The 25,841-nt window shown below is 41.6% G+C and overlaps 1 protein-coding gene across 2 annotated transcripts; it reads right to left on the bottom strand.

Moving 5' to 3' along the window:
• Nucleotides 1-24,502, bottom strand: gfod1 (glucose-fructose oxidoreductase domain containing 1). Of its 2 annotated transcripts, XM_028005161.1 has the most exons (4): nucleotides 24,244-24,502; nucleotides 23,663-24,139; nucleotides 3,498-3,691; nucleotides 2,545-3,285 (listed from the first exon to the last, which is right to left on the bottom strand). In XM_028005161.1, exons 2-4 carry the CDS (start codon nucleotides 23,913-23,915, stop codon nucleotides 2,545-2,547), a joined length of 1,188 nt encoding a protein of 395 aa, XP_027860962.1. In that variant the 5' UTR covers nucleotides 23,916-24,139; nucleotides 24,244-24,502. The 2 variants fall into 2 exon arrangements, with proteins under 2 accessions (XP_027860963.1, XP_027860962.1); XM_028005162.1 differs by lacking the exon at nucleotides 24,244-24,502 and having other exon boundaries at nucleotides 1-3,285; nucleotides 23,663-23,915.
• Nucleotides 24,503-25,841: the final 1,339 nt, after the last annotated feature.

A 25,841-nucleotide genomic window follows, 5' to 3' on the forward strand; every position in this document is an offset into this window, starting at 1 on the left:
TGAGTTTAACTGTTTTATTTTGGTTCTGTAAGGGGGGGGAGACAAAGAAGCTGAATACTCCAAAGGCCTCAGTCTGTTGTTAATCTCACAAATAAACTGCAGGTCAGTCCACGAAAATGTAAAACATCAAAACCACACAATAAATACCTTAAAACGTATCGAAACACATTCCAGTTCCTTGGTTTTTACACATAAAACACATACAGTACTTGTTTAACTGTTCAGACGTACACTTGTTTTGCAATATTTTTCATATGTACATTTTCAGTAGTTGCTACACAAATAGTACTCCAGAACATTTTTTGTACTTGAAACTGCAGATGGAACATGAGAATAGCGATGCATAAACAAACAAAACAAAAACATCTTTTTGGCTTTTTCAAACCAACTTGAACTTCAGCCTATTTTGCTAGCTTTTTCAGGAAAATGGCCAAGGAGTCGCTAACAATTCTAAATATAACATGACCCCACAGAGCTTTTTAAAAAAACATTTTCCAGAGGACATGCACAGGCCTCCTGTGGTTTCAATCCTCGTCCTTGTGCTAATTTCTTTGGCGAGCACTGCGCTAATTACAACCAGATTTAAAGCTAACGTGTTAGCCAAACCGTAAACATCAATCATTGACATTCATTTAGAAACTAATGTGTTTGTGTTATAATTTTAAGTTCCACTTTGATTTTCACCATATTTTTAACACAAGTGATTAGTTTAGCTATAAAATACTCTGCTATCAGCCAGCTACGCTTTTACCATTATGCTTTGCCAGTGGTTTGTTCATCAAAATGGCTGCCTTTAGCTTGAAGCAATGTTAATATGTTCAATTTGCTTTTGAGAGAAAACTATGACTTGGGCGTAATCACTTCAATTTTAAAGGTGTTTGTTGCAGTTCTGAAAATGTTTGAGATTTTGGTGAGTACTGCTAACTGTTGTTAGCAATATTAGCAAAAAAATATACTTCTCGGTATTTTCTGAATTTAAAGACAATAGTAACACTTTCTTTCTTTAAGGTTTAGCAGAACTGAGTCCATTTCTGATTTATTAAGAAACAAAGTATCAGCACTGCAAATTAACAGTTTATTTCAACAGCCATCACTGTGCTGTATACAACTGGCAGCCATTTTGGATTTTAAGCTTAGGATTGGCTTTGAAATCAACAAAATTTTCAGTCAAAGTTCTGACTTAGGGAGCACCCTAGTTAATTTCTTGAACTTGGAACTCAGAAATTCTGACTTCCAAGTACAAATGAAATACAGCAAAAGAGCGAGAGCAGTAAGAAAATAAAAAATGACTAACTTTGTTCAAGGTAAAACACAGATTAAGCCTCTTTGACATCTCAGGAATGTAAACAGCTTCTAATCATCGCTAGCGATAGAGTTCAGAGTGGGACAGTCTGAAAATGATTCAAAAATTAACACTGTTAGCCATTCTGGTTACATAGGACCTAATGACACTGAAAAGCACAGACTATACCCAACCGTACCAACTAGAGCCTCATGTATTTGTTTATGTAGTCAATGGTTGATGGTTAATTTTTACTGTACGTTTAGGCATGTTGAACAGGATTATATTTGCTTGCAGCAACAGTTAAGGTTAGCTTTGCATTAGCAACGTACTACACCCATGAACAGAAAGTAAAAGCAATAAATTGAGGAAACATCCAAGTATCACTACTGATCACCCGTACAGAAATAAAAGGCTAATGCACAGCCAACTGCATAAAGGCATAAAATGTGTAAGGTGTGGTCTAACCCTTTATTTAAGGCTGCAGCCGTTTTATATTGCATACATTAACCAGAATGTTAAAGCCTCTGAGTTACCCACCAGCCAATGTGTTATTTTTTACTGTTGTTTCACACACAAACGGTAGAATGCACAATAAACAGATAGAGACTGTCGAGCGCACTGACTTTTCAAATGTTGACTTGGTAAAACAAGCAAGGACTTCAGAGTACAGCAACAATTTCATTCTTCCTTGGCTGTCCTTGCTCGGACCCACAGTGTAAGGTATTGTGTTTCCACTCCTAGTCATGAAGTCGTTGAAAGAATGCAGGGAAAGGATGCACAATACTTGTTTGATAAAGCAGCCAGCAGGATGGTAATAAGCATCAGGACACAGAAGTGTGAGCTTGTTGAATGGAGTGATCAGAAGCAGGTTTCTGACAGGCTGTCATTACTGACTGACCAGCTAACCAACAAGTAGTTTCATTTCCCGATACGCTTCCAATGTCATTCTTTTGTGAATTAGTCTGGTTTACAAGTACATCTAGCAGAAGGACTCGAGTCCCTTATCAAATGTAAAAGAAAAAGCAGGTGGAGTTTTTTTATAAATACAGATTTGATTGTTAAGAACCTAGCTTTCCCCCCTGTTGCTGAGGCAACAAAACCACAGATATCTGCATCACATTGGCATAAAGTCTCTGTAACAGTAACAGCGCACATTTAAATAAAACTAGAGATGAGATAAATTAAATCCAGCAGTTCTATGAAAGAACTTTGAACTTGACCAAGGCCACGGTCCTCCACAGCTGTACATCAGCCAGATGTTAACAGTAGAGTGACATCCTACTGCGTCGCATTGCCTCACTGATCAAATAGGCAGGGCTGACCTCCGGTTCCTCCTTCATGACCACAATGTTCTGCCATTCTCCACACTGGTTGGACTTCTTGATTGTATCCACCACGCAAAGAGCATATAGGCAATCCTCAAAAGTGGCAGCCATCGTCAAGGGCCTCCCATCCCAGGTCCGCCGGTCATCCTGGTCTTGGAAGGCCTGCCGCACAGCCTGGATCATGCGGATTGTCCCGGTGAGGTATGGGGATGGAATGTCACTAAAGGCCTTTTCTGGCAAGGAGGCCTTCTCAAGAGGAGTGGTGTCTTTGAGCAGGAGTTCAGGACCGCCACCGCTCCCCCCCCCGCCACTGTTCTTCTGTCCGTACAGGTCCGTGCCGGTGACCATTAGCCTCCCGACGGTTCCCACGACAATCACTTCCTGACGAAACTCTCCAGGGACGTTGAAGTTGAGGGTGACAGTGCAGCAAGCGCCTCCTTCTAACACCATCTGGAACGTGCAGAAGTCGTCGCTGGTTATCTGACGGATGCCCCGGATGTGGTCCGTCTGTTTGACGAAAGTCTTTAGGAAGCCGTGCACCTTGACTGCACGCTGACCTGTTAGAAATGTGAGGAGGTCAATGATGTAGCTGCCCACCGAATGCAGTCCACCGCCTCCCATCAGGTCGTCACAGCTCCAGTTGTATTTCTTCCCCAAGAGACTGCCACTGTGGACCTTAGTGACAAAAAAACAGAAAAATATGTCAAGGTTTTTGCTATTGCTTCAATTTCTTACTGCAAAGAAACCCAAGAATGAGTCATAAAATAAGTGAAATCAAAATCCTTTATGTTTTCTCTAACTATTTATCTTATAAGAAATATGAGCAATGCGACAACAAAAGAAACGACTCGCTGTAAAGCAGCAAGCAAATGTTTTTTTCATCATACCTGGGCCTCACAGACTAGAAGTTCTCCGATGTACCCTTCCTCCAGAAGTTCCTTCATTCGAACAAAGGCCGGCAAGAAACGCAGCACATTTCCCATAATGCTGAGCAGCTTTGGGTAGTACTGAGCAGCTGACATCATTCGGAAGGCATCCAAAGGAGTGGCGGTCCTATCACATATGACGTTCTTGCCAATACCTTTAAAAAGAAAAGACAGAATAATGACTTTTGCGTTCTTCAGTTGCAAAATCAGTTTTTCGTGTTCTTTCCTACGGCAGAGTCGAACTTGAGGTGTGGAAAAGAAAGAGAAGCGAGTAGATTTAGCAACATCTACAGACATCCTCCTGTGAATGAAAACATGCATTCCCACTAGGAAACAATGCCTCCCTGCAAAACGAGGCAACTCCTACAACAGCTGACGCTGAGATTTTTGAATGGAACAAGCTCTCCCCTCCGAGTCAAGGAAAGTATATACGCTAGCAACCTTTTAGAAAAACAGAGCAAATAGTGAATGTGTTCTATAAATCCTGGGAATATTAACAGGTAGTCAACAACTGGGAAGATGTCACTTTAAATTTGAATCCTTACATGCAATTTGGAAGAATTTATACAGCAGAGGGCTCAAAATATGACCGGATTAGAACTCGAGGGTATAAGACAGCAGAGATCATAGAGCTTAGATAAGATCAACTGGTATAGCTGAAGGCTCAGTAGAAGGCTGATAGAAAAAAAAAAAAAAACAGAGTAGAAAGAAGCTTTAGACACAGCATGGAACCTAATTAAAATCTCTTAAAGTGGATCAAATGGCCGACAGCTACAAGCAAAACCCAAACCCATCAGAGACAGGAGACGCGTCAGTGATGTGAGGACAGGCAGATTCAAGGAGATTTTCTATTAGAGCTCAAATGGAGAACATGACATTAGAAAACAATAACAGCAGTCCAGCTTCAACCGACAGACTCCTGGGTGGCTCCCAAATACTTGGGGCTCCCGGGATGTGTGGGGATTTCTTTAAAACATTTTTCATGCTAACCAGGAACGTATTGGATGTTTGCATTTTATGTTCTTAATTGTGTCCTTACTGTACAGTAAGTTATTCTTAATGTTATACATTTTTTATGCTTTTATCTTTGAGTGAACCTACTGCCACTTTGCTGCTGCTACATTTGAATTGGACAATAAAGGATATTTCTATTCTATTCTATTATCAAAAACTAATATGTTATACTGGATTAATAGTTTATTAATCTACTACCTAGTCTGGTTACTGTTTTCTTTTTCTTTGCTCAAAACACAGGACTCAGATTCACGCACAAACGTCCTTCCTTAATTTTAATGTTTCCACATCAGGGCCAAACATTCTGGTTGCTTAATTCATCATTTTCATTCTGTTTGCCACTCAGAAATATGCTATATGATTAGATGGAGAGTGTGCACTCATAATGGGAAGTGCTGCTTTTCCTTTAGTCCTGCCTAAGGGGTCATGGGTGAGCAAACAGTTTTGTGGATGTGGACGCCCCCTAATCTGCTATTAGCTCCAATTGGCTAGGTCAAGACATAAATCTATTTGCCCCAGTTCTGAGAAGCGCCCCCATCCAGTTTCCAACCAAAGCTGACACACAAAGCCAAGAAACAACAGAGGAGCCCCTGACTCATTTGTTTTTGCTAGCGGAGACACAAAAGATGAATTCGCTCCTTGGTAGATTCCCAACCCATCGGATGTTTTACCGGAATTCATATGCAGCTCTAAGACTTTGCAAAGCTGGCTTCAAAAATAAATGACAATTTATGACTGACAGACTAAATACTAAAATGTCTCGTGGGGCTCTCAGTTAGAACTTTATGAAGGCAGAAACAGGGTCAGATCAAAAATACTGGCAATTACTTTTTGTGTTTCATGAGCAAAGGCTTGAAAGGTCAAGACTTTGGCATGTTAGCTGGGTGACAGAATGATGATGAAGCTACACTCACACAGTGAGTGTGTTGACATTCCTTCTTATAGAGGAGGACTTAAAGTTCTCCATTTAAAGTGTCAAAATCAGCTCTCTCTGATGTAGTTGAGTGACAAAATTGCATCATCTCCTTCACAAGGAGGATTCCTCCTCCTCTTTTTGACAGCAGAGGAGGAAAAGTGTGTCAAACTAATTTGACAGAGTCCTGTGCAGTGTTTCATGAAGTTTGTTGTGCTTTATGCAGAAATGCGCTCGGACAGCGATGTTGATGTCTCGATTCAACTAATCTCCTTCAAATGTCTGACTTTTGTATCCATACGTGAGGAGTAACTATACATTTGTATGATTCTTCACTAAATAACTACAAAGATTGTCAAATGGTTAAAATCTCCTGGATGTAAATTGTAACGTCTTTGTCTGCTCTCTGCAGAAAGGTGTGGCGCTGTCTCCGTGACTGTTTCGTAAAAGCAAAATGGAGGATGGAGGGCGTTGAGGCAAACCCTGGCTGGAAGGGGCGTGACGAATACTGAAGTGAGATGGGTTTTGTATGAAAGGTGTGCGCGAATATAATCGTCCCACGTCCGCGTTGACACTTTTAATGGACTTTCAATGCAAGTTTTAATACAACTTTACATTAAAAGTGTCATTATTTACCAAATAATGCAAAGTTGACACTTTTAATGGACGTCTGGTGCAACTTTTAGTGCAACTTTGTATTAAAAGTGCCATTATTTACTGAATGACACTTCATGACAACAGTCATAACCATTCATGAAGACTTCTTTGTTTCTTTGTGTTCCTAACAGATGTTATGTCATTTTATGACTGTATTATGCCAGTCTTATGCACACTCCTTCAAATATAGTGTTACCAAGATTTTTACTACTCATGTATCTCAATGCTTTTAAGCCAAGAGAAGATGACAGCACCTCTAGACAAGCCAAACAAAGGGTTTCTCCTTTGCATAGTTACGTTCTGGGCAGCATTAATGACAGGAGGACACCAGAGATCAGCAACATATAGGACGCCTGATAAAATATTCCAGTATTGCTCCAGTTCAACTATGGTCACCAGTAGTTTGTGTTTGGGACCCACCGCTGCAACGCCCATCATCCAGTGACCCTTCTAGAAACCATCAGCGTTAATGGTGCCAATTGACACAAGTCAACTGATACTTACAACCAAACTCCCAGTGTGAGTTCCTCAGTGTTATCTCCTGCTATAAGCTTTTGATTTGATTTTAATTAACAGATCAAGTTCGCCAGGCTTAGACTTTAAAGTCCTGGTAGTCATAGAAAAAACAAAAGACTGAGAATACTTGAATGTAAATTAAGTCCTGCATGACCAAAAGGAGATTTGTTCCAACAGTAAATTTAAGGTGGTGACTGCACTGCTGTGGGAGTGAGATGTGGTCCATTAGCTAAGCACGCAGATCTACAAGACATCCTCAACAGCAATGGTGTAAGCTAAAGTATCTTTGATTAAAAACTGTCTTAACTGCCATCTGTAAATGATTCGATTAGTTTCGCAAGTCCTGCAGGCCTTGGGATGCTTTGGTTGGACAACAGCAGAAAGAAATGACCCAACACAGGCAGGAACTCTGGCCAGGGGTGAGTGGATGCATCATTACAACTGAAAGACAAATCTCCACACTCCACTGCTCCTCCTGGCTCACTGCCGAGCTCATCGTCTGGGCCTCTCCGCATGACTCAGGGTTTATAACGCTGAGTACCAGTGTTCACAGAAACACACACAAATAGGACATGGTCTAGAGACGAAGGAGGGCTTTGGCTGCAGTGAGGGAACACCTTAAAAGTAAAATGTTTTAGACCTTTTTTAAGAGTTTTAAAAGTTAAATGCTTTCTGATTGTTTGAGGACAACAAATCAAGGTAACATCTGCATACATCCAGTGTATCTGCAATGTGGTCCAGTGGGAGCAGCTGGAATTTGCAGCGGGTGCTTGTGGATTAAGCTTAATGCCAACAGTGTAAACAATAGGCCTCTTTGCCTGGTTATGCTAGAAATAGAAAAGCTAGAACAGGTCAGCAGGTCTAACCATCTGGCATGCTGCGTCGTGTATGTGCTCCAGCAGGGAGGAGGTGAGGAAGGGGAAAAAAAGACACCAAAAAGATACAAAAAAATTACAGTAATACAAACCTCGAGGAAGGTTTCCTATGTCTGGCTGATTAGCAAGAATTTACTAAGCTGAACTGTAGAATTCCTTCCTTAGTTTTAAGCTAGCAGCCTCAGATTGATTCTGAACACCTCAGTGTATTTTCTTTATGACACTGTTTTCTATTAAAGTTGGGGATCATAGAACAAAATATCATTATTATTATTATTATTATTATTATTATTATTATTATAGTCACAAAGAAAGTCTAAATTAAATTTTCATGAATGAGAATTTAATGCCTGCAACAGACTTAAAAATATTGCACTATAGGTTGAAGACTGATGGAGTAATGGCCATACCAGCTCAGGAAATGAGCCACTATATTTTATTGGGCTCAAAAATAAAAAAAAGACAAATCTTTTGTTTTCACAACTTGATTAAAAGTTCCATGAATCACAAAATGTGTTTTAAAAGAATCTGTGAATAGTATGGAATGATTCAGTCCTGGTTTATCAGGTTTTTTCTTTCACTAGAATGTGTCTAATTCTAAGGATGGTCCTAATGCCAGATATTTCAGCTTCCCAAGTTGTATTTACTTTTGAATATTTCAGATATGCAAATTAATCGTGGATTTTCCACGTTTCACAGAAATACCTGCAAATACTGTAATTTCTGGACTACAAGTTGTTACTTTTTTCGGCAATGTGGCTAATACATGACTTTTTATCCAGTGGGTTATGAAAGGCTGGACTGCTGCGCGAATTTGCTGTGAGTGTATCGACCATGTGATAAGTACCTTTGGTACAGAGATTTAAGCTGATTAAAATGGAGTGACTTTAATAAGTAGAATTACTTGAGGACATATCACATTCAGCAGAGGTTTATAACCTTGGCCTATATGTTGTCTCTCTGCTCTCAGCTCCCTGAAAACAAGGAGTGGGGACTGATTTCCAAATCATACACTGATCATACAAATCTAATTTACCATAAAACAATTATAAAGCAGAGATTGTTGGGAAGAAAAGGCAAACATGCTTGCAATACAGATGCTACATAAGAATAAAGGTTAATATAACTTTATCATAGCTAGTACCTCTATGCTGACATCTGAAATTGGCATGCAAGCTGGGATTAAGCTCTCAGAGTTGATAAACGCTCTTTGTAACTAAATACAAACTTGTTGCATACTCTCTATAGTTAAAAAAAGTTAGATACTAATTATTAGATTAGCTAATATAAGATAAATGGGCTACTGGATAAAGAATAACTAAAAAAATTAATTGGGGTCTGGAAGTTTTTAATATTAAGATAAGAAAGAAACCATCACAAAACAGCAGTTTTAGCTAAAGATATGATGCTAGTGGGCACTAGCTTTGTGATCAATCGTGGTCAAGCTGTATTTTAAAAACATGCATTTTTCTTAAATGTATCACTTAAGAAATTCTGAAAATTACAGTCTTTTACTTTGGTTTATAATGTCAGCCTAAAATTTATTCCAAGATTATTCAAACTTCGCTAACATAGCTAAAGTGTAGCACTCCTGGCAAACATGGTAAACAGTTGTTGCTATGGATTTACCTCAGAAATAAATTGAGTTGTTCTATAAAATATCTTTATATTTCTATCCCACAAAACACATACTCCACCATGCAATCTGAAACAATAAGCTACCACATGAAGGACAGCTGACATACTGACATGGTGACAGGGGAACATTGCAGTGTGTACACTGTCTGTAATGTAGCTCCAGGTCCATTAGCGTACAGCAGAATCATGAATAATGGGGAGCATTAGCCTCACTCAGCCTGCTCTAACCTGCAGCTAATGTAAGGAGGTTAACATTCCACAATGTGTCTAAGTACCACAATTAACCTCAGTACCAGAGTGGCTTGTTTGGCATGGATTATAGCCAAACAAGGGTCCTGTCCAAGCCCAATCACACCACATAGATACTGATGGTATCCACAGATGACCTCTTTGTAAAGTCCATGGAGCTTGCATGCAAATAAATAAATAGTAAAAGTAGATGGATGTGTATGTCTTCAAAGCCTTACATCTGCAGTAACCCGCTGCTCATGATCCTCTTGGGTCTGATTAACTGCTGGACCGAGCTGCTTCCCTTCTCCTCTTCTAATCATTCTGACACATGCACAAGCAGCAGCCCCAGTAGCTCACAAACAGCTGAGCCAGTGCTGCTGCTGATGGATCTGTCTGCAGCCTCACAAAGAACCAACTCACACCCTCCCTGTGACATTTGCATTTTATCATCAGAGCGGCCCACAGCTGCTTTCGTCGGGTGTAGGGAAACCAGGAAAGCCGTTCAGAGGCACTTCAGGTTTTAGCGCGTGTAAATGCCACATTCATGTGATTTAAAGGTCGGTTTTGTGTTGCTGACATGTTAATGAATTGCTGTGGTGTAAGCATGTCTTTGTGGGCCACCCAGCTAGTTAATTACAAAGGCATGACTACAAGGTCAATCCATGCAGCTTGAAGGAGGATAAAGTAAAGAAAATTTATGCTGAGGGTTGGCTATTTTTCAAACAGACTGCTCTTCTGATCACGTCTGTAGAGGCGGTCAGAAAATATACGCAGGAGCTGAAACTGCTTCTAAGTGACAGTTTTGTGCAGGCTAAATGAGACTAAAAGGACAAAGGTCATTAACTGTGTGTAACAAAGACTTATTTTAAAAAAACGTTAAAAACATATTTCACAAGAAAGAAAAAAGATTAGATGTTTTTACAACTGATAGTCTGGTAGATTCAGTTCAAAATTGTAACATTTGTTACATTTTCAGTTGGTCCAGTTCACTTTCACAGTGCACTCAAGGAAATCCTTTGAGCAGTTCATCTCTTCACCTGTGAGGGCGCTGCATCAAGAACCACTGAAGAAAACATGAAAACCAAACAGCAAACGGACGAGAGTTTGATTAAAGCGGACAGTGACTGCCATTTTGTCACACTGCCCCTAAGCTGTAAGTTGGTTATAAACAATGCTATGATTTAAAATATTTTTCTTGACCCATTAAATAATTATGAATGGGCTGAGATAAGATTCAACATATTTTTTCAACTTAATTGGTCTAAATTGGTGACAGGCTGCTTAGCAAAAATGTAAAAACTCAGTCAATAAAAATACACGGTGCTACCAGGTTTGTGCTGTTACCAAGTCTAGAAGATTCAGTGTTAACCGTTTCCAGTATGAGAGAGATGTTTTAATGTCAAAGGCAGCACAGAAATATATGACACATTTTAAAAGGACACTGTATTTTCAACATGTTAAGACAAGTCTACAGTTCATCCAGGCTGTGCAATAGAGCTAGACTTTTGGTGGATAACAGGAAAGTGGAATGACTTTCAGGAAAGTTGCTCTGTTTTCCCCCTTTTGCCATTTCAATCTCCATTTGTTATGAAACAGGCTTCATTTGTAAAATGTCGAAAGCCACTTGGAAGTCTCAGAGTTAAGATAATCCACATTCTCCGGTATACCAACATAGAGGTGGCAGATTTTGTAATGCTAGCTGCAATAAATGCTAACGTATTATGCTAATTCTGGTTTAGTACGTCTCTAGTCACTATTAGTTTCGTGAATTGGTCTAAACTGAGAGTAAGGACTTTAAAAATAACAGCACATGATGTGGCCCATGTTTTTCTGGCAGATTCTGTCGGAGTCATCAAGGGAATCTTTGTGTCTGGTGAAGCTACTGAAAGATGCTAGGAGGTAGCAGAGGAGAGGAGGCTCAGGATGCTAATGAGCCGCAGTGAGCTAACACTTATCACTTTAAAGTAGGTCATTTTTTTCTTGCACACAGCTACACACACTTCTAAAGTTCCACACACACAGCTCTTTTATGGAACGCATGACTCGCAGGACATTAAGGAGCCAACATGTAAGCTTATTACCTACAGAGTATGTGTTGGCAGTTCAGACACAAAGGTCAGCTGGTTAAAAAAAACCAACCTAAAGAATCAACATAACAGAGAGGAAACTAAAAACAGTCAGACCATGAGGTCAGAGAATGAACACTCTTCTTTTAAATGTGACAGGCAATTTTTATATTTTCTTTATTGACGTAAACTCTCCTTGAGAACTGCCAGTGAAGTATCATAATTCGGGAACAGAGTCTGAAATGAATTATTTTTATAATATTTCTAAAAATTACAACACTATTTTTTTTTTTGCTTAAAAATAGAAGCAAGTATTTTGGTAATTTCTACTCAAAGAAGCACCTATCCGAGAATCTGTGGTCACTTTTTGATGATCAAATTTCTAAACATCTGATTTTGATTTCACAGTAAAAACCACCAATAAATCAACAAAAGTGTGATTTATTGGAATCAACTTGATTTGTTTAGAATCTGAGGTTCAGTCTCTAAACCTCAGATTTAGAAACTGAGGTTTCTTGTAACAATTTAACTAATACTACTAATTGAAAACAAAATCATTGCAGTGTTGACACTATAAACTTTTAAACATTAGGAATTAGCAGTAGGGACGCACAATATGTCAGCTTCATCTGTGTCAGCCAATAGTTATTTTTTAACATATCATATGGGTCCGATAAGTAAAACTGGGCCAATATTGCAAAGCAATTTCTTTATGTATTTTGGATGGATGGATGGATGGATGGATGGATGGATGGATGGATGGATGGGTGGGTAGATGGTCATGTGGTATTTGATCGGCATTTGCAGTGCAGGATTATGGGGAGTGTATCAGAAGTAGAGTGGTAATGCAAACCATATGATCACTGTTAAACTGTGTTGAAAGCACAATGTATGATATCAGTAAATATTAGTCATCAGTCATAACAGCAGCATTTATGTCGTATTTATATTGTTATTGGCCCAAATTTTTGTATTGTTACCTCCCTAATTAGCTCCCATAACAGCATGCTTAATATGGTTAGCGTTACTAAGTGCAACCCATAACAATGTAGGTCGCAATATGTCCAAGATGATATTGTTTTGTAAACACTGTAAACAAATGCCAGACATATCAAAAAGATTTTAAACTGTTGATTATATTAGACCGTATGGAGCAGAAAACAGTGCCTGTAGCAAAAGAGAAAACATTACGCTCATCAACACGACAAACACGGCTCATAAAAATGTGAAGTGTGTTCCCAGGGGTCACTGGTATCATAGCTAGGGGGAAACAATCTCTCAAATCTCTCTACACACCGTTTGCTGGAAGCAGCACACACTAACAATGTGACCGCTGAGGCGTGAGGCAGCTCTGTCTGAAGGGCCGGCGGTCTGAGTCACCCACAAGAGACACCAACAGCGGTGTTACATAAACCAACCAAAGTGTCCTCCGTTAACTTTTGACTGCATGTCTCCTTCATATGGAGTATGACAGGCTGAGACGGCGAATCCCTGACCGCTCAGGTTGGTCCAGCCTGCTAATATAGGTCAGTGTGATAACGGCTGTGTGCTTAGGAGATCAGCAAGATACAAAATGCAAAGCACTCCTGCTGAGAGCTGTGAGGAGAACACAGCCAAAGAAACTGCTGTTACCTGCTAATGCTGACTGAGCATCACTGTCTGCAGAACACGGCCAAGAGTAGTGGAAATAATCCAACTGATTGTAAAACTTAATGCAACAGCCACTCATACACACCGGTATGGGTTGGCCTTTCTAAGAAACGATCTGTCGATGTTTCCAGTGCGTCTTTAAATAGCTGAGGATAAATACTCTGCATGCAAACACTTATTTGCATCTTTCGGAGTTTATCTGGACGGGACAGATCGGCTGATTTGTGTAAAACTTCACTACGGTTTATTTCTGGCTCACCATTAGGAATTCATAACTGATCCTTAATGAAAACTGTATTTAAAATGTTCAGTTCTACGTCATGGTAGGGGTGGAACCAGATAGAAATCTACTGAATGGACTCGTAGATGTAGGATTAAAAGTTAGTGCCCCAGCCATCTGAATTACTGTCTCTTTAAGAAGATGAATTGTTGAAATTACACCCATAAAACCCAGCTTTATCCATTGGTGTGGTTTCTACAAGACAAGTGATATAAGGGTCAACGGTTTGCAGAACCACTTTTTGCTAAAATAGCAGCTGAAAGTATTTTTACCATAGAAAATGCATACCTAGACCCTAAAACTTTGGTCTGTTTGTTCAGCTTACACCTTCTTCCACATATCTGCTTTTCAGATTCAAGATTTGTTAAAACAAATTCGAAACCATTCATCCTCTCCTTCCTCGTCAAAATGATGCTTTACGTTGTGTTGGTCCATCACATAAAATCTAGCATACATCAGACTCCAGGATACTCACGGTCCAGTATTCACATATTTAACTATTCACAGTTTCTTCTGTGAAAAGCAGATTTTTTTGGAGAACATTTTAAAATATATGAATAAAATACATATTTGGAAGTTGTTATACCTACACACAATGCTACTAGCTGGCGTTTGCAAGGCAGCCAATCCAGGAACGGCATTCAGTTTCCTTGTTGCTGATTGGTTGTACCCCCAAGAGTGGAGATGATGAAGACTATAGATGTTAGCTTGCATGGTAGAGCTAAGATGGTTTCCATTGCGCCTTCATGCATACCCAGGTATATTTGGTGTTTGAACGGTTAAAATAAGCAGTTATAAGCGTTTTTAGAGGAAGTCTCAAGTCTTGGAGAATTTCAGCCATTCGTGGGTGGCTGTGGTTCGCTACCCCCTGGTTAGCATACCAGGGTTCTACTGTAGGCTGGAAATTGAGGTCAAGTGAAAAAGTTCAGTACGAGTAGTTTTTGCAAAGCTCTGCAGATGGAAAGAGATGGCTGCCCACTAAACAAAAGCATCTTATCCTCACATTCTTCCCTCAGTGAACAGCCATTACACACTGAGAGTGTTGAAAGCAGGAAGTGATCAGAAGAACCTTCAGTATCACACAGACGTCAACATAACAGGAAGTGAGAAGCACTTCACTGTCGTACACCAAAGCCTCACTTCCTGCTTTAGAAATACGATGATTTCATCTGCAGCTCGTCAGTAATTATCAGAGTTCTGCTGTTTCTTCCAGCCTGATCAAAGAAAATAAACGTGTAGGTGAAAAAGTGACAGAACCGGCGGCAGAAAGGTGAAAAAATAAAGAGGCTCTGACTGACAACTTCAACACATCCGTCCTCTCTCATGTCTGCAGCTGCCACCCTCCCTCCATCCCCTGCAGGCCAATTAGCAAGCACAGTCAGGCTGATTCTTGAAAAACCGATTGGAGCAGGTCTGGTCTAATAGGAAAGAGCTGGGGACGTCTGGGGGCACCAGTCAGTAAAAACCATTCAAAGAGAGTCGAGAGGTGTGGCAGGCGGAGGTGGACAGGACGTGGTGTGTTTGTGCAAGATAATTACACAAGTGATTTCCTAACTCCACAGACAGACAGGGAGCTGCGTCTAAGCTGATGCAACCGCCTGGTATTAACGGTACCACTTTTGTGTTGGTTCAGCCTAAGCAAGTAATCTTTTTTAATCGACTGACATCTCAAAGACATTCTTTTGACGCTTCAAAATAAGAGTTTTGGAAATAGGTACAACAAGCTGACATGCTGTAAGCCAACATGCGGCACCTGCTTTTATACCTAGTAATGACGTGAGATATTTTATTATTAACGGCACCGTCGGATGATGAAAATCAGAGTCCTATCTCTGATTTTACTGATCAAAAATCAGTAAAATTTGTGATTTTACTGAGGCCGACAATTATTAAAGTCAGCCTCAGTAAAATTAGACCAACATTAATAGTTGATGGATATTTCCGTCTCGTGGCCATTTGTGTGTGTTTTGGGATGTGAAGGGTCTGGTCATCTGAAATTGATAATGATGAAATACAGGACTGTAGAGTTTTTAGGTGAAGAAAAGAAACAATGTCAATGGTGTGGACATATTTTCATGGTGTTAAAAGGGTAGGGTAGGGAATATAGTATCAATAAATATCCCTTATTGACTACAGCAATGTTAATATTATTTATCAGTCCATACAGTCACATTTTTACATCCCTAAAAACTGCCTTACAAGTGGATGAAGTCACATGCTGACTGCAACCAGGAAGCACTACAAGAAATGCCTTTAAATGGAAGGAATGTGGCTTTTTTTAATATCACAAGCGCTTGTTACGCCCCCCACTGTCTAATGACGAATGATTTCCTTTACAGCCATATTTCACACGAATGGCCACATGACTTACACAATCATTAGGGCAGAGCCTTTGTTTTCTGTCTGCAATGCATGACAAACTGAAAATGATCTCTACACACACACACACACACACCCAGCCCCGCACACACTCACTGTGAGTTTGATCACATATTAGGACATACAGTAGGTCATCACTGGAAAACCCCTGAGCTACGGGTCTTTGATGACAATTTTCTTTTCCTCTTTTTTGATTCTGTCGTTTTTCTGCCCAAATAAAAGCACTGACCCTCGAAAATCCCTGAAAGCAAATACTCACTTTCCTTCAATTGAGTTTGCTCAGAGAGAGATACGAAATCCTTCTTCAGATGTCTGCCTAATGATGCAGAATTATTTCATACTAGAAGCCGGCGTCTGATTAAATCCCGTTTGAAAAGCTTGCCCTCTGCATGGCCCTGGGATTTACCACCACAATGTGATCCTCCATCCAAAGCTTCCAATCCAAGTTCATCTGGAATGAACCGCCGCAGAGATCCCTCTGGCTCCATGCAGAAGCATGAAGAGACGGGTTCTTCAGGGATACTCACTTGTCAAGCGCGGTGTGGCGGTGTACTAAGAGAAACTCCCCTCGATCCAGCCATTCAACCCAAACACAAAGGCGATTTCACAGGATGACAAGCCTCCTCTCCGCTCTGCACCGTATACCCGTCCCTTCCTGTCTCTGCCAGACCCGCACCGGCCAGTACGCTCCCAGGCCGTCATTAGCATGTTAATGGGTGTCTGAGGGAACACAGACGAGAAGCAATGGGAACCTTGTGCTAAAAACACTGAAAGGAGAAGGCATGAGAATGGCAGCATAGCACTCTATCAGACCTATTCTCCTGGCTGGCTCGCCATGAGGGAGGGTGTTGATCTGACTGGGCCTAAATCGGTCAGAATCCACTGAAACCCAAAGGTTCTGAATCTATTTAGCCAACAAACTGAACAGAAGTCAACATCAGAAGAAAGGAGCCTTTCTTCTAATAAACCAGATTCGATTCAGTCAAGTCTGAGGCCAGAAACACTGCAGAGTCTGACAAAGGCTTTCATCAGAAGTTGGGTTTCCTCATATCGATTTAATTTACACCTGATGTGTTTTGTTGAATAAAAGCAATATACCTGAGTAGTTTCCTTAACAGAGTTTAACAGGGTTTTTTACACTGACATCTAGAATGTGCTCCTGACCATTAAAGAGTGTGTGGACACCATGTTAAGATCCAAAGAACCTAATATCTTCTGAAAGAAGACAGACAGTAGCACCATAAGGTCTAAAATGAATCTTATATCACCTTGAAACTGTCTGCAAGTAGATGGCATTCAGAAAAACAACAAACATGCATAGATTTGAACATTCTAGAAAGTTCACCCTGGTAGCAAACTGCAAGATGCAACAGGAAGACTCCAAATGTCCTAAAATGTCAATACGGAACCTACAGGAGACACTCACTATTGCTGCTATAAAGCTGGATGCCTTTATGGCTTTATAAAGACATCCATCTTTCATGGAACCATTTCAAGGAGGTAACTACTGCTAAGAATGAAAATAAGGCCAGAGTGAAGTTTGCCAGACAGAGCATAGACAACCACCAGGATTTCTAAAACAATGTTCAGTGGAGAGACGAGCCTAAAGTTCATCTGGATACCAGAGCAGCGGACATGTTCAGCGTCAGCAAAATACAGCTTTCCAGGAAAAAGAGCTCATACCAACTGTGAAGCAAAGAGCTGGAGGTGTCATGCTCTAGGAATCTTTTTCTACAGCAGCAGCAGTTTCCTCATAAGACAGGCCAAAACCGCTCTGAAGTGGTTCAAAGGAAACCTGTTCAAACAACCTCCACACCTCGCAGGTACCAAATTCATCAACACTGATGGCATCTCTGAAAAGAAAACCCAATTTACAGACACCCCACCCTACAGCTGTCGAGGCAAACAAAAGGTTGATTGTTAATGTGCCAATACCAGGCACTTCAAAACACCCCATAATGACCTTCGACCTGTGCCCCAACTGGCTGGAGCTGTTTGGTGGACCAGATTTTACAGAACAGATCTGCAGGAAACAAACAATAAAAGATTGTCTTAGTGTTTTCCTCCAATCCAATTTATGTGGATTTTTGTATAATCCGCATGATTTTGGCATCACCGTCCCTTTAAACAAATGGGCCTGGTTGCCAAACAGCCCATCCCTGCTCTGAAGCGTGCTTGCATAAGAGCATCAGAGGTGGAACATGTATTTATGATGATGCTAACTTGCCCTTTGCAGACTGGTTATAAATAGCTGCATGCCACTGGGTGGCCAGTCAGAACAGGCAGGTGTCTGAAAGCTCATCAGAGCGCTGACGAACCAGCGCCATGACTCAGCGCATGTCAGCATTAACAGAAATAACACCCGGGTCATGTGCTGTTTACTCTGCGGTGGTAAGATCTCACATCATCATTTTATTAGAATAAAAGCCGTAAACACCAATTTACCAAAGTGAACTTTTCCACGTCTCGTCACGTTACAGGCACAAACTTCAACGCATTTTAGTTTGATTTATGCATGAGCAACACAAGGCAGCGCGTAAAAGAGGAGTCAAAATGTTCAAGGTAAAAACTGTAGTGTGCATATAGCATTAGCATGATCTGCAGCTGACGCCTTAAACCGGCTTGTTTAATGGTGTCAGCAGGTGTTGAATCAGTGCAGGAAGGAGTTCTTCATCACAACGCTAATCAAGTTCAAGCTGAGAGACGCAGACCCTTTAATACACCTCCTTACAATCTGCTCCATCAAATCAACAGTTCTACTTTTATGTCTGCTCTGCTCTGGCTGACGTGTAAGACAACCATGACATCATCTGTAGTTACAGTTCAGAGTTCATTTGTTTTTCATTCAACTGGTCAGAGGTCAGTTAGGTCAGTAAACATTTAAAGGTCAATGTCTAGGCTGTATTGTTGTGCAATGTCAATGTTCCGAAGAACCAGTTCCGAGTTCAGCTCACACTAATTAGAACTGATTCAGTTGTAGTTGAACTGTTTAGAAACTCTGGATTCAATGTAACCTTTAGCTGATGCCAGTGAGGCCTGCAGTGCTCCAGATGTTCTGGATTCTGTTATGATCTCCTGGATGAGTCGTCAATGCCATAAGTCCAGCCACGTTTCTAATCTGTCCTTGATTTTCTTTAAATCTGTACGTAATGTGTCGTTAAGCCCACTTCATGTTGCCACAGAGATTCCTTTAAGGCAACTTCATGACTGTAGGTCAGACCAAAGGAAGGCAGGAGAATGAATCCCACTAAAGCAAACAAGGAGACAGATTGGGTCAGGCTGGCTTGGAAAACTCTTATCTTAGATGATTTTTTTTTTTGGACTTATTTTCATTCTCTTTGTCAGGTATTGATATTTATGCGACAATCAAGGAAACCTCATTGATTCGAGGAGTTGGCGTGCTGAGTTAGACGTAAGAGTAAAGCCGCAGGCGGTGATGTGTTGTCGTTCAGCGCAGACAGGCGGGTTGCTCCCAGACTACCCGTCCTGCTGGCAGGCTATTCTGAGATGATGCAGACACACACTGACCAGACACTTGATACGCTCTGCCTCTCACATGGGGGAGCTCAGAATCACATCTGATGCACTTTGATGAAAACAGAGATAGCTTTCCGACGCATGTCTGCACACAGACTCGGCCTGATGCTGCAGCGTACTCCCCACTGACGCAGAACGCCGCCGCCATCTCCCTCTGACATGTCCATCTCACGTTACGACGCAGTCTGGTGCACTTCGGAGGCACCAGCAGTTTCACACCGGAGCTGCCTTAAAGAGACACTTCCTGCTGCTGGAGGAGTCCAGCGGTCACACAGAGTTGAGCTGCAGGGTTTCTCTCTCACCACATCCTGCCTCCCACAAGCACACACAGAGGCAGGGAGAGCACCTGAAACTGCAGTGGGTTGCATTTCAGCGCAGCTCTCACATTCCCAAAGGCTGCTGCATTAAAATCACCAAAACAGCCCGGTGTGTAACGTCCACCTAATAAAGCTGTTTGTCACAGAGTAAATCCAGACAGTCAGTTCCTTCGGATGTCTTTATTCCCCTGAGTTTTCGGCAACAGCTCACAGCCCGGCCTTCCTAAAGAGCTAAATAATCTATGCTTCTCCTGAAGTGGATTTTCTTCGCTCAGACACCCAGAGCTTTCCTCCACTTACCGGAGCATTAAAGCTGCATGGTGTCCACGTGGAAGTGAGGACACTTGAGGAGCTTTTTTTAACGGCCGTTTGATGCCTCTAAGGAAGTAGGCTGCGAACCGAGGAGTTATCAAACCAGAACATCTGCGTGATAATTCAACAGCTCCATGTGGTGTGAAGTATTTGTTTACTTTAACTACACAAACCCTAAACTACTTCTGCTAAAAAGGAGAAATATTAATTTTCAGTTTGAGATAATTTGACACCATTTGGTGAGGTATTGATGGCATGTTGCAGGGTTATAGTACCAGCCGTACCTTAGGAGCCTTTTTTCTTTGCAGCTTCTTTGAGATAAAACTGAACAACAAACGTTGCTCATTGTATGTGTTATTGTGGTGAGAAGATCTTTTTTTATTTGCCTTTTCTGCTATGATTGTAAAGATGATCAATCCTTTCACTTAACCACAACTAAACAATGAATAATTCAAAGATTCTCATTTGAGTCAAAATCGACATTTGCCCAGACGTTGGACTTTCTCTAGCAGTACCAGAAAGATTCAGCTCCTTACCCTCCTAATTAAGTTTTTGACTCTACTAAAATGGCGAGTACAACCGCAAAAAAATATAAGTGACCCTCTTTAGCCGACAAGGCAAACAAAAGCATTGTTCGGAAATACTTTCCCTGTGAAGCAGAAGGGCGGGAAACAAGGAAATGCCAACAGATGACACAGGCTAGCTGGGCTAATGCTACAAGCTAACGCCACCATGTTTGTGAGATACTTAAAAAGGTCAGTAAAGCTTCTGTTTTAATAAAACATAGCTAGACTATGTAATACATGTTTGTTTAAAGTTTCTACCTAAGTACCAGGATGCTGTGCTGTTTATAGGCTACACTGTGAGAATCTCAGGCCGACTCTGATAAACTGAACAAAACATTATTTAAATGAAGTGGAACAACACAAAAATAGCAACGTTTGATATTTCCACCAATGGGCGATTGACTTCAGGTACCCAAAACCAATAAACGCGCTAAAGCAGAGACACTGTAGCTATTTAAAAAAAAAAACATGTCCTAGTTAAATCACATGAACCAAGCTGTCAGCAGAACAACTAAATGTTGCTGTAAGCAGGGTTTCCCCTGGTGTATTATAAGTCTGGCGGGCCACCAGGCTAAGCATTGCTTTTTCTTTTTTTTTAAAGTATTTTTAAATTGTTTTCATTTTTTAAGCGTTTATAGTAGGTGTTCAGGTATCTTCCAATCTTTTAATAATACATACCAGTAATTATCAAGTGATATTTTAAAATTTTCTGTCAACTTTAAACATTTTTTAACTCAAAAACACGGCAGGCCGCTGGATGAATGACCGCCGGGCTAAGCAAGTTTTCTGGGGGAAACCTTGTTGTAAGTCTTGGGAAATCACACCTTCCTTACAACAAACTGGGTCTGAAGGATCCCCCAGGCCGTCACGGGTCTGTCCTAGACGGCAAATCAGCGTCAGAGGGTGTGTGTGTGTGTGTGTGTGTGCATGTGTAGCAGACAGCGTGACATCCTCTACTACTGCTGCTGAGATAAAAGCCTGAGTGACAGCGGCGCCTCAGGAATGCTGCTGTAGTGAGAAAAGGAAACACGAGGAGGTGAAAGAAAAGGAAAACTGGCTGCAGCACAGAGAGATGCTGCCTAGCGAGACCGACCGGTTCTGAGCTCAGGTAGAACCAGAACAACTAATGCAGTGTTCCACCAACTCGTCAGTGCTGTTCTCATTTTCTTAATTACACAACAAACCTGGCTGCGCCGACTAGTTTGTTGCGACTCGGACTGATCGGCCATATCAAAAATATTCATCCCACTTTCAGATTTTTGTTATTCTACACAAAAACACCTTCTGGGTTTTATGTGACGGACCAACACTACCAGGTCTGTCACGACAACTAATGTTGCTGGACAAAACTTTGTCCCAGAAGTTATTGCGATAATCAATACTATTATTGTTTTGAGACCATTTTCAACTAATAGAATGGTAATCATGGCATAGTGATGCAAGAACACATATCAATAAGATTTAAATTTAAAGAAATCATTTAACACTGGAACTGGAAGATATTTGAAATATCCAAAATAAATAAACAAAAAAACCCAAATAAAATAAATTATGAAGTCTCTGTAAACAAAACTGTCCTTCAAAACAAGTGCTAGTTAAGACCAAAGCACCAGACTGAAGACTTTTATCATCCAGTTTTTGCTGGAGAGAGAAACGATAAATCATGCAAATGCAAATAGAAATCACTGAGTTTGTTTTAATTTATCATGCGATTAATCAATTTATTGCTTATTGCGGTAGATCTAGACGTAACGTGACAAAATCTGGAGGATCTCTGGGTGAAACCAGCACAGACCAGAATAAACATCCTGGTAGCTCTGCTGGACATGAACACAAGCTAATAGGCTAATCAAGCTTCTGAGCCACGGTCACATTTCTCTGATTAGGAAGCCTGATGATGTTTATGAAAGCCAGCTCCTCGTCTCACACCCTGCTGGGGGCAGGAAGTCAGAAAACGACCAGCGTTCTGATCCGAGAGGCTGCTGCCGATTTTCCAGCGGTCAGCTGACAGCGATCCAGATGGATTCCATGTCAGAGCCGGAGCACGAGGCCGTCACTGCCAGCTTTTACTCTAACCTGGTTATTACAGGTTTCGCTTCAAAAAGCACTTCTTGGGCCAAAGGACCAAACTGTGGTTCGTACTGGTCGGCCCAGCAGAGAGCAAGCAGAACTGGACCAGGCCTGGGCTGGCTGATGAGGAAGAGGGGAGGGTGGGAAGGAACAGGCGGTGCTCACACAATGAAGCCGTGAGGAAACGAGCCGAGAGGAAAGAGCAGAAGAATGGCACGCAGGCCGGGCCCAGCCTGGACGCATATCCATCAGATACGGCTCATCTGTGACACAATCTGACCCAAAAGATGACCTGGGAGACACCGGTCTTTCTGCTGCCACACACACTCCAAGTCCTGTCATGAAACCTTTTCTAGATGATTAGATGGATAAACCCACAGAGCCGTCCACCATGTTACATCTGCACATGCGCTGTTAACAATCAACAGACTGTTGCCAAATTAGCGACTTTGTCTGTATATTTAGCAAATTTTCAGACAAGAAAAAAAAAAATCGGTATCGGCCAAAATCGGAATCAGAAAGTCCGTCTTTTTTCGGCCAGAAAAATGCAATCGGTGAACTGCTAGACTAATCTCTTTCAAATGACCTGCGAGGTCATTAAAACAGAGCAAGACCTGACATCTGCTAAGGTCAAAACTAATCAGCAGCTAAGTGAGAGACAGGAAGACGTGTGGCCTCTGTTAGTGAGCGCTGGTGCTGCTACGTCACTTCCTGTTCTCCGCTTCTTGCTGTAGGTGTGCAGCAGTAGAGAACTTGCATGTTTCCAGTCACAGAGCTGACCTATCGGAGCTTCCAGCTCAGCTCTGCTGCCAGGCTGCAGCGGTGAATAAAGCCTGTGTGTGCAGAGCGGCTCCACGCCGCCACCGTTCATTCATCACGGTGAACGTGATCTCCAGAATAAGCTGCACTGCTCCACATTTTAACTAGATCAGCCTCCCTCTGAGGGCCATGTGTGTGTGTGAGTGTGTGCTTCTGCTGGAAGGAGTCCAGGTATGACTTTCATTAACACAAAGGTCACATCTGATGTTTGACTGAAGCAGAGACAAACACAAACAAAGATGCTGGGAGCTGCAGCAGGGCCGCAGCATCCAGCAGCGGGACTCACCCAGCGTTTTGACAGCGATCTGCCGCGTCAGAGGCGGCGGTAGGTTGATGCACACCAGATCCACGTCCTGATGCAGCAGCACGTCGTCGATCCGGTTGGTGTAGAAGGGCACGTTCATCTCCTTGGCCAGCTCCTCCGCCTCCTCCTGCGTCCGGCCCCACAGCGCCTTCACCGCGAAGCCTTCGTTCTTCAGCAACGGGATGATCACCCGGGCGGTCAGGCTGGTGCCGAACACCCCGACCCCTGGAAGCATGGCTCCGCCTTTAACTGTTTATTTTACTCCGATTCAAGTCTGGGTTATTTTTCGTCCTTTTCACTGATCCGTGAGAAACCAGCGCCGAGGCGGCGGCTGCTGCCAGCCGATCTGTAGGGGGGGGACGGCGGCTGAGACGGTCAGGTTGGCCATCCACCTGCCGCCACACACCCGCCGCGCTGCATTCTCCTCCCGCTCCCGCTCCGATCAGACATGTAGTTCAGCTTCCACCACCAATTAAAAAATAAATAATTAAAAAATCATCCCATAGACGAGTGGGAAACTCGATCAGTCCTCCGATCAGTTAAGAAGAAATATTTTAATTCACCATTCCGGTCCTCACCCCGTCCACGTCTGCCCGCGATCAGACCGCAGAGATGCAGCAAAGGGCAGGTCACCACCCTCCACCGGGTTGGCTATCCATCCATCTACCAGCGGGCCTTCAGATCGAGGAGCCCAAGGAAAGAGCTTCATCCAGCGGCAGGTGGATCCAGAGTGCGCCGTCAGCGCTGCTAGCTCCCCGGAGGAGGATCTCACCGCAGCGACAGCCCCGGCTGATGTTGCGACTGCGGCTGTCTGCTCACACTGCAGCAGCGCGACGCTGACAGGAAATTCGGTGCTACACTTCAAAATAAAAGCCGCAGCACACGCTCCCGTGTCAGAGAATCGATTGGAGCTTCTAAAACACGTTGTTTCAAAACAAAGTATCAAAACCGAATTAGCAGAATCAATTGTAGGAAAATAAAGCACTAAAGAGACAATATCGGCTGTAGAAGACTTGCGAAAAGCTTTTACTTTGAAACAATGTTTCCGGTCTTCTTTACGAAACTACCTAACTTTACGCGGCAATTGGTTGCTAGGTTTAACCCCTGAGTGACCAGATAGATTTTGACCTTTCATACATAGTGGCCGCTACAGTGGACAGCAACACAGAAGCTGTTCTCTATGTGTGAGGCTGATTATAGTTTATTTGCATGAGCAACTTTACTAGGACTCAATACAGTGCCACCTACAGGACAACCACTGTAGGTGCAGAACCCCCCCCCACGTTTTATATCGCCCAAATGATTAGGTCACTTGCCTTTACACACACACACACACACACACACACACCATCAAACACATCCAATTTTTAAGCATAGTCTAATGAAGCCATAAGAGTTTAAACTTCTATTGGAAGCAACGAATAGAATAATACACAAAATCATTGGAATAATCAAACAAATGCGTATAATTAACTAAATAGATAATTATATCCAGTTTAGTTTTTAATTAGTATAATTAATTAAAATGGATTTGTCAATACATTTAGAACTTATTGAAATGCCTTATTTAAGCTAGGAGAAAGAGACTTTATTTTGAAACAGGAAATTCAGCTGCTAGATACTTTATTGTGAACTTTAATTTGTCTCAGAAGTTTAAATTATTCTGATAAATTTCAAATTCCACATCGCAGTATCAGTACACTCAAAACAGTGACCTCAGTGAATTATTTAATTAAATAAATGAACCTATAGCCAAATTAATTGATATTGAAATGTCAAACATAAAACACCACAATACGCTTAGCTTAGATTTTTTACTTGTTAAAGTCACAAAAACTTACTTTGTTGATGCAACTGAGTAAATTCAACAACCCAGTCTGTTGCTTTTCAAAGTCACATATATTGCATAAAGAAGAGACTGCGCATGCTCAGAAGCTTGACCATTTTTATATGAAGGTAATTTTGGTGCAAAAGTATTCGTGCTTCGTCGAGAAGAGTAATTTTTTAGTTGTAAAATCTTTTTTCAGTCTTTCACAAATACAAACCAGTTACACCTCCTCAAATTCTTAAGTACAAGACAAACTGTTCTTTGAGTCTTAAAAAAAAAAAAAATCTTGCTTGCAAAACTAATGGTCCAAAACATCAGCATACCTGTATCAGG

This window comes from Xiphophorus couchianus, chromosome 21 (assembly GCF_001444195.1).
Source record: "Xiphophorus couchianus chromosome 21, X_couchianus-1.0, whole genome shotgun sequence".
NCBI lineage: Eukaryota > Metazoa > Chordata > Actinopteri > Cyprinodontiformes > Poeciliidae > Xiphophorus > Xiphophorus couchianus.